The 19,376-nt window shown below is 43.9% G+C and overlaps 1 protein-coding gene across 1 annotated transcript; it reads right to left on the bottom strand.

The window, feature by feature from the left end:
• Positions 1-1,546: 1,546 nt before the first annotated feature.
• egflam (EGF-like, fibronectin type III and laminin G domains) lies at positions 1,547-19,102 on the bottom strand (the record flags this gene model as incomplete). The annotated part of the gene is given in 24 exon segments (XM_080852821.1): positions 1,547-1,698; positions 1,927-2,030; positions 2,153-2,236; positions 2,375-2,512; positions 3,100-3,178; positions 3,367-3,390; positions 3,631-3,811; positions 4,302-4,418; positions 5,392-5,503; positions 5,782-6,025; positions 6,781-6,906; positions 8,876-9,065; positions 9,446-9,590; positions 10,107-10,207; positions 10,388-10,488; positions 12,764-13,241; positions 13,401-13,516; positions 15,108-15,274; positions 17,631-17,766; positions 18,025-18,142; positions 18,351-18,377; positions 18,751-18,870; positions 18,874-19,060; positions 19,062-19,102. Coding segments are annotated over 24 exon segments (3,288 nt in total).
• Between the last annotated feature and the right edge of the window lie 274 nt (positions 19,103-19,376).

Below are 19,376 nucleotides of genomic sequence, written 5' to 3' on the forward strand. Positions count from 1 at the left end.
ACGGCATCATCCACCTCCAACCTCATCATCAACTTTTTCCCGGTGACACTGCAGTGGTGGGCCCCATCAGTGGCAATGCTGAATCACCATCATAGAGTGGACCCATTGGCGCCGTGGTGCAAAATCAACAACCTTCAAACTTCATCGGCTTCAGATAAACCAGCGGCCACCACACCCCCTTGACCATCGATGGTACGGACGTAGAAAGAGAGAGAGAGTCAGCATTGTGCTAAGTTCCTGGGGGTGCACATCACAGAGGACCTCTCCTGGTCTTCACGTGTCACTGCGCTCTTCAAGAAAGTTCAGCGGCGGCTCCACTCCCTGCAGCGCTTGAAGCCAACTCTCTAGATTACATTCTACAGAGGCACCAGCTGACAGACTGGACAGACTGTTCTTATCGATCTGTGCTTCTGATATTATAGGGGACAATACAGCAGCCCCCATTCACTTTTAATGAACACACAGTGGCCAATCCGAGTGCTATGCTTCCTTTCCCGCCGTCTTCAGGAGTAAAAAATGCCTTTCATGCTAATAAGGACACAGCTGGTTTGTGTGATGATGTGTGTCAGCTCACTCAACTTGCTTCTACAGTGACATACAATAGACAGGTAGATTGATTTAATTCAGTAGGCGTTTCACAATTGCATTCCTCTGTAACCGGGGCAACACTAGACACTTCAGGAAAGGGTCACACACTGTATAACAAAACAAAACACAAAAACCTTCTGATGAGAGGAAGAAATTCATTTGTTTTTAACATAAGCCACGTTCTCTGGCAGAGAGTAATAGGCTTTTTGAGAGGCAAGGCAGACAATGAAAAAAGGAATGAATAACTCCCACACATAAAGAAAATTCTCTACAAAAAAAAAAGATCACAAAAATTCAACACTCAATAAAAAAAAACGTATAATAATAATATTATTAAATTGAGGACAGAAACATTAAAAGAGGAACGGGAAAGAAAATGTTAGATTTGTAGTCATGAAGAGAGACATCCTTTCAGTTCCACAGCTAGCAGCCTATGAACAATTAACAGTGAAGACCTCGTAACAGACATGGGAGAAGAGAACAGAGAGAGCTAAAACACAAAGACTTTTGCATTCAAAGAATTCCATTTGTACAAAAAAAGAAAAGAAAAAGAATATTCTAGAATGACCATTCCACAGACTTCCCTCGTCTATTTCTTACATCATCTACATCACCTTCATCTCCATAATCGCCAAAAACGTCTTGCATTGCTACATGTCTTTTTCTCTCTTTTTATTTAGTAAGTATGGACATACATAAAAAATAAATAAATCGGCATAAATACAATCAATCAATCCCAAGAAACTGTCCCTCATAGTTCTGACTTCTCTTCTGCAAGAGGAGGCAGTGAGTGCTTCAGCTGTCCTGCGCTGAAAGTTTTTCGTTTGTTATTTGTTGCTGTTTTTGTTCGTTGTTTTGGCCCTAGCTTTGGATAGCAGCTCTGGCTCTCCCATTGGTGAGGACGGTGTCGGGAGGTGGGAGAGGTGGGGTGGGAGGGGTCTGGGTATCAGAGCAGTTTTCAGTTGGTGCAGGTGTTTATGTTCTTCCCGTCGGTGGCGTCCTCCACCAAGGCTATGTGGTAGTCGGTGGAGAGGGTGAAGTGTGAGACGCAGCCCACCAGCCCACGCATGTACTGCCTGTTGGTGTGCAGGGCGATCTCCTTCATCCCCCCTGTGTGAACAACAAGTAACATCCTCCCTTCATCACTCCATCCTTAGTTCCATGTCACCATAGTGACCCAGATCTATCATTAACCTCATCTTACAGGTTAGCCATATGAATAAATAGGAATGATCAAGTAAAGCTAGATTGCATGTTCAGTACAGCTATTTGCTATTTGAGAGTTTCACAATTCATGTGCTTGATCACTGTCAAGTGCTACATGACTAGGTGACGTACCGACATACAAGACCCCATTGATATTGAGCTGCCTCATTTTCCCCGGAGACCTCCCAGTCTTAGCACCATAGTCGTCCACTGTCAGTTTCCCAAACTGAGCGTCCCTGCGGGAAGAAGTATAGCAATGTACAGATAGTTTAATAGGGGAATAAGTACACTTACAGGATTTTGAAACAGCAAAATCAACGAAAGGTGTAGAATTATACAAATGAAAAAAAAGACCGACCTGACTGCTTTCACTCTGTGCCATCTGCCATCACTGAAGGTTCCATTGAGCACAACAGATGTTGGGCCACTTCCAAGGTTATAACTGTGAGGAACATTCCATGGAAATAGGAAGGCAATAAAACACCCAAATAGTGACAACCAAAATGACTAGTGAAGTCAGAGACGTTCTCTTTGAATGTAACAAATCATAAAAAAGAGATCCTGCCCACAGGCTCCTCACCTGAAGACCAGTGCCCCGTCCTGTAGGCCCAGAGCCAGGTAGTCGCTGTTGGGCCTCACGTCTCCGCGCCACAGCAGCAGGCCGTCTTTGGACGTGCTCTTAAAGCGCATGAACATATTGGTCCTGACACCAGACACCCTGGGGTCCCGAGCACACACACACAGATGTCAGCATCAGTCACGCTTCCAAACACACCCACAGAGACACAGAAAGAGAGAGAGAGAGAGAGCAAGAGAGAGAGAGAGGCACTCTCCAGCAAAGCCCCTTTCTCTATGTTATTACGCTTCCTGCAGAGTGGTCAGGGCTTGTGATGGGAAAGGCAAGGGGGGGGTGCTTGCGCCTCTTTGCATCAGCTCACTCCGACACAGACACTTTTTAACAGGATGTGACCCTGGGCAGAACTCCATGAGGGCACCGGCTGCAACTGCTGTCCTCTCCGCCATGAAGGCTAACACTCTGAGTGTAGTTAACATGACATGGGCCTGATAAAGGGCTTGAGATGATACACTGAAAGTGCCCTAAGGTGTCCATAATGAATATGCGTAATGGCCTACTACTTCACATTTGAGTCACAACTGATTTCTCTTTGCATTGAGAGAGATGGGATTGTGCAAGAAGATGTGTGTGAAGGTCTGTCATCCTTTACAAAAACAAACAGGAGAATTGAAACTGTTCCAAAACTAAATATTCCAAAACTATAGCGTTCCAAAACAAGGGGGAGGTACCTTTTTAGGATATCTCGGCTGTCATAGGTCAGATAGCTGCGACCCGTGAACTGGGGTATTTCAATTGCCTCAGTCACAGCTGGGGAAAAAATGGATATAGTTGTGATTACCAGAAATGTCCACTAGGTGTCAGCCTTGAAAATCATTTCACAAAGGAAAACGAATCCAGATGCAGTAGGACCACTTTTGTTTTATGAAAACTCAACAGAGATGAACTACGGATAGCCACTACAGCCAAGCACAAAATCAAACTGTGTTTACACTTACTGTTCAAGCAATAATTCCCACATTCTGCTCAACGAAAGCACGAGAGAGACAGAGAAGTTTAGTAGGAAAGCAGTGCTACTGGAGCCAGAGTACAAACAATTGAACAAAATGGTCGATTTTTATATCCATATCCTTAAAATGTGACACTGAAATAAATAATATATGAGGAATGCCAGCTAATGAGTGCTTACGTGACATAAACATAAATAGAGTTAAATGCTCTGACATGAAGGCCATGTCTGCCAGTCAAGCAACACTTCTCACCCTTCTGACAGTGTTTGCCATCATAGCCCAGAGCACAGTCACACTCGTAGCTGTCCCACTTAGGCCGACACGTCCCGCCATTGGCACAGGGGCTGTCCATGCACGGGTGAGCCGCATTCTCCACGTTCACTCCAAAGGTAAAGTCCTTGGTCAGGGGGATGTTGCGGTCATTCAGCACGATCTAACGACCCAAGGTGAAGAAAAACAGAGTAGAATAGTAGTACAATGAGGGACAATGCAATAGGAGACAGACGCAGAAAGATACATCAGAGACCTGCAGCAGTCATACAACCATATTTTACATCCATGCATCAATCCAGCCTTGCTTTTTACAGGAATGTGTGAAATATGTGTATGTGGCTTTCCATTATATTACGGGCTCATAATATTTTGCTAACAGAGATGTAAGGTTGAACTTTATCGAGTCCCTTTTAATCTCCAAACACTCTTCATCCTGTTTTTGCCGTTGGGCAGTTGAATGCAGAGACTAAGCTTTCACCGACATTCTGTCATCTCCTGACACACTAAAGTGGGACGATGAGGTGTTGAAGGTAAGGTTCTATGAGTCCCTTTTAATCTCAAAGGGATTCGTAGTTGAATGCAGAAGACCAGGCCTTCATGCTATTGTGACATCTCCTAACACACTGAAGTGGGGCGATGTGGTGCGGTACCTTCTGAAGGGTGCCACTGAAGGGACGCCTCACGGCGGCGCTGCTCTTGGTGATGGTGTAGTCAGGGACGCCTCCCATGTAGAGCGGAGAGCTGCACATGATTTGAGTGAAGGCTCCCTGCAAGGTGCGACAGAGAGGCCAGCACTGAGTCCACAGGGATACTCGCTCATTAAAGAGCAGCAGGCTCTCTCACCTCACAGTGACCCCAAACTTTATTGACAGTGTGTGAGCAAGCAACTGCGTGATGTGCACTGCTTACAGTGAGTATAGTCATGAAGAAGACGAATAGCTTACTAAGAGAAATAGTGTGTCATATTCATACTATACTGCAAGTGTATTTTCAGGATGACCTCCAGTGACATGAAAATGTAAATCATACATCTAAATATAATAGAAAAATATTTAATGTAAAACAATACAATTATTTTGTATGCAAACATCAGTAAGATGCAGTAAAGAATGCAAGATGAAATACCAACCCTTAAGTTAAAGGCACCCAGTGCAACTTTATGTAAACATTCAATGAAAAAAAAATACAATTATTTTGTATGCAAACATCAGTAAGATGCAGTAAAGAATGCAAGATGAAATACCAACCCTTAAGTTAAAGGCACCCAGTGCAACTTTATGTAAACATTCAATGAAAAATAAACATTAAATTTCTAGTCTTTTTTACACGTAGTAAGTTTCAATAACTCCATACCATTACATATCGACATTCAAGGAGCAAAGATGAGACGTCGTTGTGTGGTGAGAACTGATAGAAAATCGTAAACAACAACAACCGCCGGTGGGGAGAAGCCATTTTTCCATTGACTGGAAGCCTGCTTTATTTATTGTAGGTTACAAAAAATAAAGAAAATGGCGGCGATTGTTGTTGTTATCGATTTTCTATCAGTTCTCACCACACAACGACGTCTCATCTTTGCTGCCTGAATGTCGGTATGTAATGGTATGGAGTTATTGAAACTTACTACGTGTAAAAAAGACTAGAAATTGAATGTTTATTTTTAAGCCTTGAAAGTTGCACTGGGTGCCTTTAAGTGTTTAAAGGGCAGTAGACATCATGTGAAATCAGTGCAGTGTGTACCTCTGCTTTGCCCTCGGTTGGTCTTTGGTTGTCTACTTGGAGGATGCCACTCTTCGCCGTGCGGGACACTCGCACCTCGTGCCAGGAGTTCATGCCAATGGCCTCTTCACTCCTACAAGGGAGATAACACAACAGAAATGATATCAGATAGTTCCATCAACCTGTCATAAGTAAGTGGTGAATGGAATGGGCAATGGATGAGGAATAGATTCTGCTGATAAATGTCGATACCTGAATATTTGAACATTTAAAAATGTCAATCCAGACTAAACAAATGTAGTCATCAATGCATTCAACTTTAATCTGGGTAAATGGTAGGGTGGCATAAACCAGTTACTTCTACAAACTGACATGAGGGGACATTGGAGGTATTTAACACCAGTACAGCACCTAATGACGGTTGCCCCAGAGCCACAGTCGAAGCGGAACTCCACAAACCCGTCCACCAGGTTGATGGACAGGAAGTCGCGGCTGCCAATGTCCTCGCTGTAGAGCAGTGTACCGTCAGGGCTGGCCGGCTGGAAGACGATCTCAAACTCCATGAAGGACAGGTAGCTATGTAGGGACTGGGGCCAGGGGGCGCTAGCGTACGAGCGCATGGTCTCGTTGAACAGGGGCAGAGCCAGCAGGAAACCTGGAGGAGGGGGGGGAAAGAACAAGTCATCTTTTAAATGTAGTAGTATAGTAGGGTGTTCCATAGGAGCAGTGTAGTAGTATAGTAGGGTGTTCCATAGGAGCAGTGTAGTAGTATAGTAGGGTGTTCCATAGGAGCAGTGTCAAAGTATAGTAGGGTGTTCCATAGGAGCAGTGTAATAGTATAGTAGGGTGTTCCATAGGAGCAGTGTAATAGTATAGTAGGGTGGTCCATAGGAGCAGTGTAGTAGTATAGTAGGGTGTTCCATAGGAGCAGTGTAGTAGTATAGTAGGGTGTTCCATAGGAGCAGTGTTTGCATGAAAGTGTTGGAGAGGGTGCTGTCACTGCCCGATGTGTCAGATGTAGTTGTGAGTCGCGTATTATGACAGTACACTACACTACTCTATAACACGTCCGGAGGTGAAGACAGAGGAGATCAAGGACTGTCTTCTCTTTATCATAGATGAGATGCGTTGATATGTGTTATTATTCAAGTTGTAAATAAAATGGAAAAAAAACAACAACAATAATATTATATTAATCTTTACCCAAAGTCTTTTTTCCATGAGTCAGTTAATGTTGGTAACTTCTTATAAGCTAAATGCACAACTCACATCTACGTTTGACTCACATCAGGCAACTACAGATGCGTACAGCGTTGAGTGTGTGTATGTGCGTGTATGTATTTGTGTGTGTGTGAGAGAGAAAGTTAAAGTGTGTGTTTGTGTGAGTGCAGTGTGTTTGGCATGACTCACTCTCCTCGCAGAGCTGGCCTCTGAAGCCTAGCGGGCACAGGCAGATGAAGCCATCTGCACGGTTGGCGAAACACAGCCCGCCGTTGGCACAGGTGACCTTGTCGCACACGCCGTCGCTACATTCGCCTGACACATGGAACGCCAAACAATGACACAAGAAAGCAAAGCAGAATTGCTTGTAACCTTGTTGCCAGCTTATCTGCCTTTATTCACATGTGTTCCTACAGACAATTATCCTCTGAATGGAGGTCATCAATTAGAGGCATTCTGTTAAAAGATGATTTGGAAAAACTCATGCATGTCTTTGTCTCCAGCAGGGTTCACAGGCCTTCCAAAAACAACCACCAAACAGCTTCAGATTGTACAAAATCCCGCTGCTAGGGTTCTTACAAAAACCAAAAGAACTCACCACATTATACGTCACTAATATTTACTTCCTTACAGTGGCTTTCAGTAAGTCACAGAATTGACTTTAAGGCACTGCTGTTTGTTTATTTATGGGGAAGGACCAAATTTACCTTTCAAATATTTTTCAGCAGTAGCTGCAGTACACACCTCTCAGATCACAGGAAGAATCTGTTAGCAATACCTCCTGTCAGAACTACACATGGTGAAGCACTGAAGCGCTGAAGCTAACTCCCAGATGACATCAAAGGTGCTCAAAATGTATCCAGTTTTAAATCTATACTTAATGCTTTCTGCTTTCTGTTTACTAATCAAATGCATTTAATTACTTTTAATTAATTTACTTTTGTACGCTTTTGTTCATTGATCAAATGCACTCTGTTGACTTCGATTAGCTTCTTTTTAAATACTTTTTTTATCTATGCTCTTTCTAATACACTACTGTATATGCACTCTATTCTTACTGTACTTCAATTCTGAAAGTAGACCTCCATTCATCCCTGATGGAATAGACAGGTCTTGGTTATTGGCGGCCCAATTTTTTAAGGCTCTATTCTCGGCTAAGAATTGTTTCGGGCACTCCTCTGAAAACGGCTCTATATAGGTATGTGTATAGAGTGTGGAAGTCCACCGGAAGTTTGTCGTTTTCAGTGTTAGCATTTTAACACCCTGTGGAAAAATGTATGGGTTTCGCAAAATTGGTGAAAATAAGGTGTGAGCAAAACAACACCAGTAGAAAACCTAGGCACTCAATTCATTCAAATCACTGTCACTCCCACACTTTATTGCAAATTTTAGGGAGGATTCTATTTGGGCCATTTCGGCCTATTTTTTATGATCTATTCTAAGGCTAAAGTCTTTTTTAGGCCTTACTTTGAAAATGGCTCTGTCAGACTCTATTGCAGAGATGGTCACCAAGGTTGTGATTGTGAGTTTGTGAAGACAAAAGAGAAGGACGTAGGAAAGATGGACAATGGAAACCTGAATGAGCCCTTCAAGTAAACCAATGAACCTTCTTGTCAGACAACTCTGTACAGGGTCAAATACGCTTTCTTTTGCAGTTACATCAATTGAAGGGACCAAGCACATATTATGAGCCCACTGAACTAGATTGAAAGTAATATCAGAGTGGTCAACATGAATGTGAGTCATCATGCTTCATGCTCAACATCATAAAAAAGAAGAGAGAATAGTCTGACTCAAACCTATTTCCTAGAAAGTATATTAAGTGCAGATTATCCTCTTTCTCTATTTCTCTAAAAAGAGGTGGCATTTTTTTCAATCTTTTTTTGTGCTGTTACATGGACCTGGAGAATTAAGAATTGTCAGAACATGGATCTGGTCTCGAAAAGCAATGACACAGAACTGCACCACACAGCATTTCAAAAAACCCTAAAAACTTGTCTGAAGGTTTTTCTGAGCAGATCCCTCATTTCCATTGATTGGACTGCCTAAAGGAGATGGAAAAAAAACACCTTGATTCCAGGCGCTTCGTAATCTATTTTCCTCCTTCTTTCTGTCACTTTCAAAAGCTCTGATAATCACTGTTTACCACATGGAAAAGGCAATTTCCCTTCTCTAGGGCAAGTGGGGCCGAAATCCGGGGGGGCAGCTGAGGACAAGAGATGGCACTGGCTGCTGTGCCACGCATGCTAAGCGCGGGCATCTGTGATGGCAGGCTGGCGCTCACCCACGTCAGCTCCGCTCAGGGCGCTGCCCAGGGGCCAGGGCCGAAGGTCCACCAGCTTGCCGTTAACGTTGAGGGACTGGATGCAGCCCTGGAAGCCGCGGTTGGTGCCCACTGCCCTCACCAGCCAGTAGACGCTGGGTGCCCCGCCCAGGTAGAGAGGGGTGCGGAAGGTGATCTTGGTGTACTGGCCCTGTTGATGTGATGAACAAACAGAAATGATATAGTGAGGAGATGAACATTGCAAGACAATTCCATACAAATGTCTATTCTAGGTCCTATCCTTATATAATGCTGTGATTCCGTAACGTGTATATGAATAACTGAATAAGTGAATTCTGTCGAGAAGAATGCAGACAAATGTTAACAATTAAATATATTCAAATCTATATTGCCTATACATATTGCAATTCATCAGCAATATGATGTAAACCTCTGCATGGATTTGCCCACCAACATTTTTCAATCCAGTGCTGAAGTCTATTTCAAAAGACTTCTTCTATTTCAAGATTTGCACATTCAGAAAGTGTCATCTTTACAGTGGAACAAAAGAGATGGTAAGAATGTCCTCACCGGTGACCGTCCAGAGACCGGGGTGTCGTTGTCCATTCTGAGCCAGCCAGTCAGGCCGTCCCTGAAGATGGTGACGATGTGCCACTGTCCCAGCACCACCCTGCTCTCACTCATGATCTGGGCCATACCTGTGCCGCAGTTAAACCTGACAAAGCATCACACCAACACCAGCCATTCATGCAGTTACAATTACATACATTTCTATATAATCAGAAATACATCATCCATTCCTGGCATTCACAGGATATTTTTTTATATAATCTAGTAAGTAAGTAAGACTTTATCTATATAGCACATTTCATACAAGAGTTGCAGTTCAAAGTGCTTTACATTAAATCAATAAAAACAACCAGCACGAGCAATGCAAAATCATGATAAAAGTTAAAAAAAACTTCTGCTAGATCTAGATGTTCTCTTACTGTAAATGATTCATGATTCTATTCGAGTGCAGTTATAGTTCAACACCAGCACAGGAGATCATACAGTGCAGTGGTTAACATCATGTCCAGGAACTTCATATGTAATTAATATGTAATAACCCACTAATGTCCTGTGCTGTGCCCTCATTTTTGAGTGACATCATAGCACTGCTATGATGTCAAATGTACCTGAAACTTGCAATAAGTTGCCAATAGGCTGAGTCTGGGTCCTACTGCCCTACCTGTAGTGCAGTTTACCCCGGACCAAGGACAGAGAGGTGAAGTCTCCTCGGCCATGCTCATTCTCCCCACAGTACAGCAGTAGTCCATCCTCAGAATCAGCCTGCCAGTTACACACACACACACACACACACACACACACACACACACACACACACACACACACACACATACACACAAACACACATTCACAGTTAAATACTGTATAGGTCCACATTTATCAAAGCATTGACTGAGATACAAATGATGAGTCTGTTACTGTGTATGGAAACAGTTGAGTTACCTTGAACTGCACAGTCATCTGAAATGTCTGGTAAGAGTTCTTCAGTGGTTCAAAGGTCATGTGCGAGTAGCCATAAAACTTAGGGAACTGCACTGTCACACCTGCACCACATAAAGCAGGAGGCAGATTCACATATTTTACACAGACACAGGACAGATTTTAATTAGCTGAATTTGTCACAGAGAGCACAGCTTCAGTTCTAGGGGCATTTACATCGATTTCTCTGGCTGCAATGGACAGGAACCTCATGCATTTTTTGCTCATACAAATAAGTATGCTGTCAACCCCCACTGCTGGTTGAGTCAGTCCACTCATTCGCTCCAATCAATTATTATCATTTTTTTCTATGAGGCATCACTTGGGGGTAGGTCAGTGTGAATGTGTCCCTAAACACAGTCTCTCAATGGGCATGACAGAAACAGTCACATCCAGTCCTCTGTCATTCGCCAGACAGCAGTTAGCACAGGACACTATGGGAGCCCAGGGGATTGGCCATGCCAACTGAAACACTGCTAAGTCTCACCGTTAACCCGTCTTCATATGTGTGAGCTGCTCCTCACTGCCTAAGGAGACTACAGGGTAGCATTTCAAGATGAAATCCCTGATGAGGAATCAACAATCATAAGGGTGGTGTTTACAAAGCCATGTGTCAATCACACATGCAGGGCATACGTGACCCAGAACAAATCCTACAGCTGGATTCAAATTCATCAGCAGACATAAATCCTGCCATGATTTGTGCAGATGGTGTTATTGTGATGCCATGTTTGTATTTCCAATGCAAATCCTGCCGAAACATCACTGCAAATGTGTTTTAGCAAGGGATCTGACAAACCCAAACCCTGTTCACATCTGTTATACGCATTCTGTGAGGAGATGGGACATGGTCAGAAAAATATATTTGGCCCCTCCACAAACCGCTCCGACCTCTAGCACAAGCAAATCACGCACCCACGGGGGGTTTCATGGAAAGGGTACAGAGACAGAAATAGTGAAGGCGAGGAAAAACACTATCCGACCAAAAATATAAAGGACAGCATCGGCAGGGAGAGAGCCAAAAGAAAGGGTAGAGGAAATGACGACTTACTCATCCAAAACTAAATCATGCCCAGAGAGATTAAAGAAGAGGTTAAAGAGAGAGAGACAGAGAGCGAGAGAGAGACAGAGACAGAGAGAGCGAGAGAGAGACAGAGACAGAGAGAGCGAGAGAGAGACAGAGAGAGGGAGAGAGAGAGAGATGGAGGTGTCACATATGATCTGTAGGGCATCCTCGACAGCTCACAGACATGCGGTCTCGGAGGATTCTTTCAGCCGATGGAGAAGAAGAGAGGGAACCTCTCTGATTGAGAGCTGAGGCAGGCTCTCTGGGGAGACCAGCTTTAAGTGCCTTCAGTTTAAGTGCAGAACAATCCTGGCACTTGCCATGAGAATCCCTAATGCTGCGCAGGGACAGAATAAGACAGACATAAGAATTTAATTCTTCTCCAGAAGTTGGCTTTTCAGCAGAAGTCTGCTCTAATGAACCGTACTGATGCGATTTTATACTCTGGGAAAAACTGAAGCTGAGGAGTGTGCACCAAAATGTCAAACAAAATGTACTCTGCGCTACTCAAAATTACACTTCAACACTATGCAACATACTGCCATTATTAACACTTTTACTTGTGTCATTTTATAACGGAACAGTGTGTCCTGACAGTGTGACCGTGCAGGTTAACAGTGTGCTCAATATGTTACGTGCCCTTAATTTTTCAACAGGAAAAGGAGGTATTTTTTTTCTGTCTACAACTATAGACCGTCTGATCACTCTCTGGATGTCATTGTCCAATCAGGCTAAATCCCGCCCCTTTTTGGGGCAATTTTGGGCGGAATGAAAAATGCCCCAGACTTCTCTCATAGACTCTCACGCTTTTATTATTTTTTTCACAAAACAGGGCTCTCAATGCCATCCCTATGGCTTCCGGGAGGGTTGCCCCACTGTGCTTTCATCATACGAAACTGCTTATAAGGACGTCATACGGCTTTGATCAAGTCACATTCTGTAAAGATGGCTAACGTTCTGTGCAACAATTAACAGTTAATGAATTAATAGTTAACAAATTGATTGACTTTAATGGCTCTTAGGAATTAAGGATCAAATGAGGGATGAAAAAAGAAATATCTATATGGAACCCTCAGCTTTCATACAACTTTTCCAACAAAAAGTTTTCAGAGCAAACAGACCTTGTGTGGGTCCCCAGAGCAGGCCCATTTATTTTTCAGCAGTGGGATAAATAAACCCTAATGGTGTACCAGCCTCAGCAGGCAAAGCCATCATCCCAGTGGCACCATCTGTGGCCCTGGTGGAAGAGATACGCAGTGAGCGTCTGGGCTTACCCTCGGAGCAGGTGTCTCCCTCACGACCCAGACTGCAGTGGCAGCGCGAGCCTCCGCTGTCGTAGTCGTTCAGGCAGAAGCTGTCGGACGGGCACACCGTGTCCTCGCACGACAGGTCGTACATCCGCGGCACGTCGCCCTTCCACGGGGTCATGGGCCGAGAGGGTGTGGGCGCAGCAAGGGTGGGGGCCGGGGTGGGAATGGCTGTGGTGCTGGTGCTGGTGCTGGTGCTGGGCATGGCCTCGGTGGAGGGGTTGGTCAAGAGGCCGCCGGTGAAGGAGGCGAGAGTGGTGGTGAAGGTGGTGACTGGGGGGCTGACCGTGTCGAAGACGGAGGTGGCCCATACAGGCACAGGGAGGGTGGTGGTAGAGGACTTTGGGGGTAGCCTGAAAATTACGTTTCCGGGACCCGGTACTCCAGTTCTGGACCTCAACTGGGATCTCTTGTTATCGCTGGGGATGGCTGGAAACTTTTTGAGCTGTAAAAGTCAGATAATACCCATTGTAGACAGTGGGAAGTGTGTTCACTCCCTTTAGCTTATATCTACGTATCTACCCATGGATGTGTTGCCTATATCTACTCATTTACCCATGGATGTGGTAACAATCTCTCAGGAAAACCATCATGATGCACTTACCTCCTCAAGGAAGACGTCATAGTCGGAGTCATCCACATCAAAGATATCTTCATCCTTTATCTTTGTGTTAGTAATGTAGCGCTGACCATAGTCTCCACTGCCAACATCTTCTGAGCCTATGTGTGTTTGTGTAAGTAAATATGTGGGATTAGGGCCTATTTAAGTGCATCCTTAATTAGAAATATAATGAGATGAGTGGGCACAAGACTATATTTGTGGTGATATAACTCCAAAAACATAGGAAAAATAAATGGCATCCTGCAAGGCTCATGGGGAGATATAATCAGATGGCATGATTCTAAAAAAAAAAGGTAAAAAATGTTTCTCCAACAACAACATCCACAACTCAATTCACTTCACTGTATCCTTACCATGCAAACAAATACAAACACGCTCTTTCAATATGTTGTGCAGTGACAAGTGACAGCACAATTTTAAACCATAAACCGTCAACACAAACTTGATGAGGTGACAAGATGTGATAATGGCAATGAGGGATTACATGGCGATTGTGATCGGATGAAACCACAGATGTTATGAGGGTGGAACACCATGAACTATGATACGGTATAGCATATACCTCTGCGCGTGTAGCCACGAGGCCTCACCATGTACTGAAAGCTCTCGCCCGTAAGGGCCTCCGCCCAAGCAGGGAGGGGGGCTTAAGGGGAACACACAGATAATCACACGCACCCCAAACATCAGTCAAGGCAAGTTAGACACCCATCCACCAACAGCTGGGTGGCATTTCATCTAATAGTTTCTAGTGCATTATTAACCTGCATATTAACCTGCTGACCTGTTGCTGCTAAGCATTTAATGCCGTCTGGGTACTGAAAGCGTCAGTCTTTTTTCACTATAAGTCCTCCCTAAGGACGATATACACCAGGTATAACGACGGAAGTCAGAGATGTTGTGTGTTCCATCCAGGAAGGGTAGGGTCCTGTGTGTGCAGGGTCCTGTGTGTGGAGTCATGGCATTATTTGGATGGGCTCTCACCACAGGGGGCCATTCTGCTCTTAATCCCGTCTGATGAGGCCAGTGTCAGTAACCCGATTTCAGCTTGCGTGTGTGTGTGTGTGTGTGTGTGTATGTGCGTGTGTGTGTGTGTGTGTGTGTGCGTGTGTGTGGCGGGGGGTGGGGGGGTGGTCATGGGATGGGGGAGTTGGTAAGGAGTAGTAGGAGGAGGAGTTCACTCCCTTGAATGGCCAAGCTTTAAGATACTTAATTAAATTAGCCCAGTTTAACCCACTCACGTCCTCGAGGCATGCAACGCCCAGTCAACCCACTCTCTGGCCCAAACAAGACACATACACACACACACACACACACACACACACACACACACACACACCACCCCACCGCCGTTCAGACCACTACCAACAATTCCCATCACCTCCACACCTCCAAACGCACCACCGGGGGAGCCAGGGCTAAGCCCCACAAGCATTATCACTAACTCTTCCTCGTGTCCATTAGGACATTACAATGGGAGTCAAAACAGTATTGAATGTTTTCTATCCATGTCTGTGTCGATACATATTTAAAATAATGGACCTCATCCACTGGCTTTTAAATAGATTACTACCATTACTGTTGGCCTTTTCTGTTCATGCCCTTTGCACGCATTCATACCAAACACACACACACACACACACACACACACACACACACAGCACAGCACAGCAACAGCAGCAGAGCACTTACCAAGGGTCCGCACCGGATTATTGATGGTGCTGGGAGGACTCGCTCCATGGATGTTGACAGCCCGCACCACAAACTGGTACTCCGCGTCTGGGAAGAGGCCCTTCAGTACCATGGAGTTGGATTCCACCGGCTCTCGGATGTAAGTCCACTCAGTGTCCATCTCTGGCCTAAGGCGTCGGTAAGAAGACAGGGTTTAATTATAGGCTTTATAATGTTGAATAATAAAGGCCCATTTGTCACCTGTGTTATAATATCCTCAAATTAATTAAATATGTTTTTATAATTCAGAAAGGTCTCCCATTCAGACACTGATTGATGTCAGCTATAAAAAAGGAACAGTGAGGACCTACATTGTGTGACTTAACCAGCAGAGATAAGCTCTATGCCTATCACCTGTACGAGTCTGGAGACAAAGGTGACTTCACACAATCAAATGCTCTACAAAACAATACAGTTTTGATCATAAATAAGTGAAATAAAATTTGTAAATAAATTCATAAATCCATAAATGAATTCATGATAAAGCATCAGCACTCCTTTGATCCCATCACAAATACAGCAGAGATATTTCCAGCACGCATACAGAGCTTGTTGCTGTCAAACCAAACCACAAGTTTCATGACATTAACCATTCGAGGGAAGTCAAACAATACACAGTACTGTCCTGACCCTCTTCGAGACAATACTGGGCCACAAACTCTATTCATCTAATGGTCCTTTTGATGGTTGAGCAGTCTATACCCGTATAGACTCACAGACTTACAGACTCAGACTGTGGTGGGCTCAATGACTTTGTTGTGCCCAATTACAGTTAAGTGTTGTAAGGCGGGAACACTGCTCCCATTAAAGTCAGACCAGCCACAAGCGCTCAGGCTCTCAGCTGAGGGGCCTAAACACTCACAGAGCCTGGAGACAACCCGTCCCACTGGCTCCGCTCAGAAGTTTCACTTCCTGAAATAAAAAACTCATAAATACAATAAATAAATACACAATGCAGCGCTGAAGCCTGTTATCAACATTCCGTTCAACCAGACCAGACGAAAACTGCTAAATAATCCTGTGGGTGGGCTCCCTCTGAAAACAACTTAAAAACAGACAAAAAGGACACATTTCTATGGGTATTTCCTAAACAACAACAAAATACTGCATGTGTGCATGCAATTGAGCCCAAAAATGAAACGCCTGCAAGTATAACAACTGAGCTTTAACCTGGGATGTGTGTCTCATGGGCTGTGGGTTTGGTCTCTAACCTAGACAAACAGTTACAGCGAAGCACAGCGCCATACTCTCCAGACTCAGTGACCCAGTCAGGATGTGAGGTAAGGGCTGCGGCCTGCACACAGCACTGAGCAGGAATGCGCATCAATAACCTTGTCAGCCCAAGGGCAAACATGACTTTGCAATCATCCTCATCTAAACAAGTCACCTAAGTTCAGCCTCTGCTGCGTCCAGTCATCCATAAGTGGCCATCCCACACCGGGTCTCAGCTCAGTGAAATATTTATTTTGGTTTACCGTCGCTAAAAATATGAATCACTTCTCACTTCTCATAACAACATGATTATTAACATATTATTGTTATTTCAGAAACAACCAAGTGGTTTCGGTTTTTAGTGTCTGCGACTTTATCATTAAAGCGTAAGTGGATATATACTCAATGTATATATAATGTGATATATTCGTGTATATATTTTCTGATATGAAACTAAAGTAAAGATTTCACCTAAAACTAAAACTCCAATCCAGCCAAAGGTGAAGCTCATCACTAAGTTTATCTGTAAAGTTAAAGAAAATTAGCAGCTTTATATAAAAGATGAGCTCAATTTTGATGGTTCTTTTGAGGCTATTCTCTATGTTATGGTCATTCCTAAAATAAAACACTCTGAACTAAAGAGCATGACAGCTGTTTAAAAAGACCACTACCACTTTGTGGGATTGTGTAATTAAACCACACCGGTGGCTCCATTGATGTTGAACAGAGGAGAGGTCTGAGGTGAGGTTAGAGGAGCATTGTTCAGTGTTTAGCATTTAATGAACACTACTACATTCCAACAACATAATCCAGCAAGAGGGGAAAAATGATAGCTATAATGACATGGTTCTGTCCACAAAAACACAATACGTTCAAAATGTTCTCGTGTATCACCAGAACCTCTTTCACCGCCAAATAACAGCCGACTTTCGAGAGTTCAAAAGTTTAAGAGTCTTGTGTGAAACTTAAGAACTTAAGAGCACCAACCAAAGTAGGTGTTCCCTCACCATGGGCAGAACAGAAACAAAAAGGGATCAATTGTAAGCCAGCAATCATCATAATGGGCAGAGACACATTTCTGACAGATCCTCAGTAACTACTGCTCACGGAATATTCAAAGGCAGGAGATGTACGACTCCTGGTAGACTTTTTGACATATTGGTGAGAGTTTTTGGCTGCCTAGACAAAGCACAGGAGCCCTTGACCGTGTGGGCTGTCTCTGTGTGCCACTGGGGCTCGGGATGAAAGGAGGGCAAGACGTGTTGCTCGTACCTGATGTAAGCCACGAGAAAGTGCAGCACTGGGGCACTCCCTTCGCTCTCGCCCTGTTGCCATGACAATGCCAGCTCGGTGTCGGACACCGCTACGACACGAGGCTGTGTCGGGGGGGAGGGAGGCATACACATCTCTGTTGGGGTGGGGGGGAAGAGTTGAAAGACTCACAATCTTCAATTAGATGTTACATATGACAGTGAAAAAATATGCTATCACAAGTGAATATTTTCAGTGCATGCTAGTTTTTACAATGCAAGGGCACACTACTGAACAAAAAGAAATGCAAGCAGCTTCAAAACAAATGCAAGCATTTTAAACAACACAGACAATCACGTTTACGTTGCATAATAACACATAATCTTTGAAAATGGTAAAAGACCCTTTTTCCCACCATGAGAAGTAGTGCCGACATCCCTTGGCATGCTGGGACGGCCCTCGCCGGCCCACCCATAGGCCCCAACGCTGACTCGGTACTGGGTGCCCACTCTCAGGTTGGCAAGAGCCACATCCTGGGAAGGGGAGGAAGAACAGAGGCCAAGAACATAAAAGTCACTCGATAAAAACACTTGTAAGCAGCAGATTCATTTTTTCTTGGCTCCAATTTATTGGTTTCCTTCACATGGGACCTTTGATTAACAACAATATCTCCTAGTTGTTTCAAGAGAATATGTTTTCAAACAAGTGCCCAGAAAATAAGACATTTAGAAAAATACTTACAAAACTGGCTTGTCCATCAGACTGGCCCTGAGTGTGAAAAAGGAAACCTTCTGCTTAGTATTTTCTTGGACAGATGAACCTTCTAGCAATTCATTTAGTAATGTTCTGTATCTTCAAGGGGTAGCATAATCATGTCTTTCCTGTCACCTCTCATTATAGTTGATAGTGTCACAGCTTATTGGCATATGGCATCTGGAGTCATAAGGTGAGCTTTCAGCAGAATTATCAATAACCTTCACTTGTATATCATTAATAATAAACTGTTTTATGGCAGGATATGGCACACACATCACATGATCATGTCTCTTGATTGAAAGTGTAGTTATCTCACTGACTAGCTGTCTTATTTTCCTCTGGTTGTATCTGTTTATCTTCCCAGTGAAGTCAGGATTTCTCTTACAGTGGTCAACATGTCCAGGCTGAGGGGGACATCCAACGTGGCTTCGTTTCCAACAGTGCGACCACCTCTCGTTTCAGAAAAAAAGACCTGAAAAACACAATTTACATTCAAACAATCATATTACTTACTGGCTGAATAGAACCATGTAGCGTGAACCAAATTACATTCTAGCTGGCTATGTGCTACTGCTGAAATAAATGCTATAATACATAATACTGTATATGCAACAGATAAAGCATCTTGCACATGAGATATGCAACAGATAAAGACTCTTGCACATGAGATATGCAATAGATAAAGCATCTTGCACGTGAGATATGCTGTAGAAACTGGGTCTCCAATAAGGTTTCATAAATGGATATATTAATCGTTGGAATCCAGGGACAATAGGAGATTCATGATCGGTGCATCTAATTTATTTATTTGAGCGTTGTTGTCTATATTTCAACACAGCACTGAGGTTCGACAAGCTATCACTTCAAACACCCCAAAAAAAGTGTGAGGCTGAGGCTGAGGCTTAAGACGTCTGACCCTTTGGTTGGCTGGAGGCAGAGGCAGAAGTGGGAGACGAAGCTGTCTCTCGACCTGGACGGCTCCCTGTCTCTCACTCCACATCCTGGCTCCGG

This window comes from Sprattus sprattus, assembly GCF_963457725.1.
Source record: "Sprattus sprattus genome assembly, chromosome: 15".
Classification (NCBI taxonomy): Eukaryota; Metazoa; Chordata; class Actinopteri; order Clupeiformes; family Clupeidae; genus Sprattus; species Sprattus sprattus.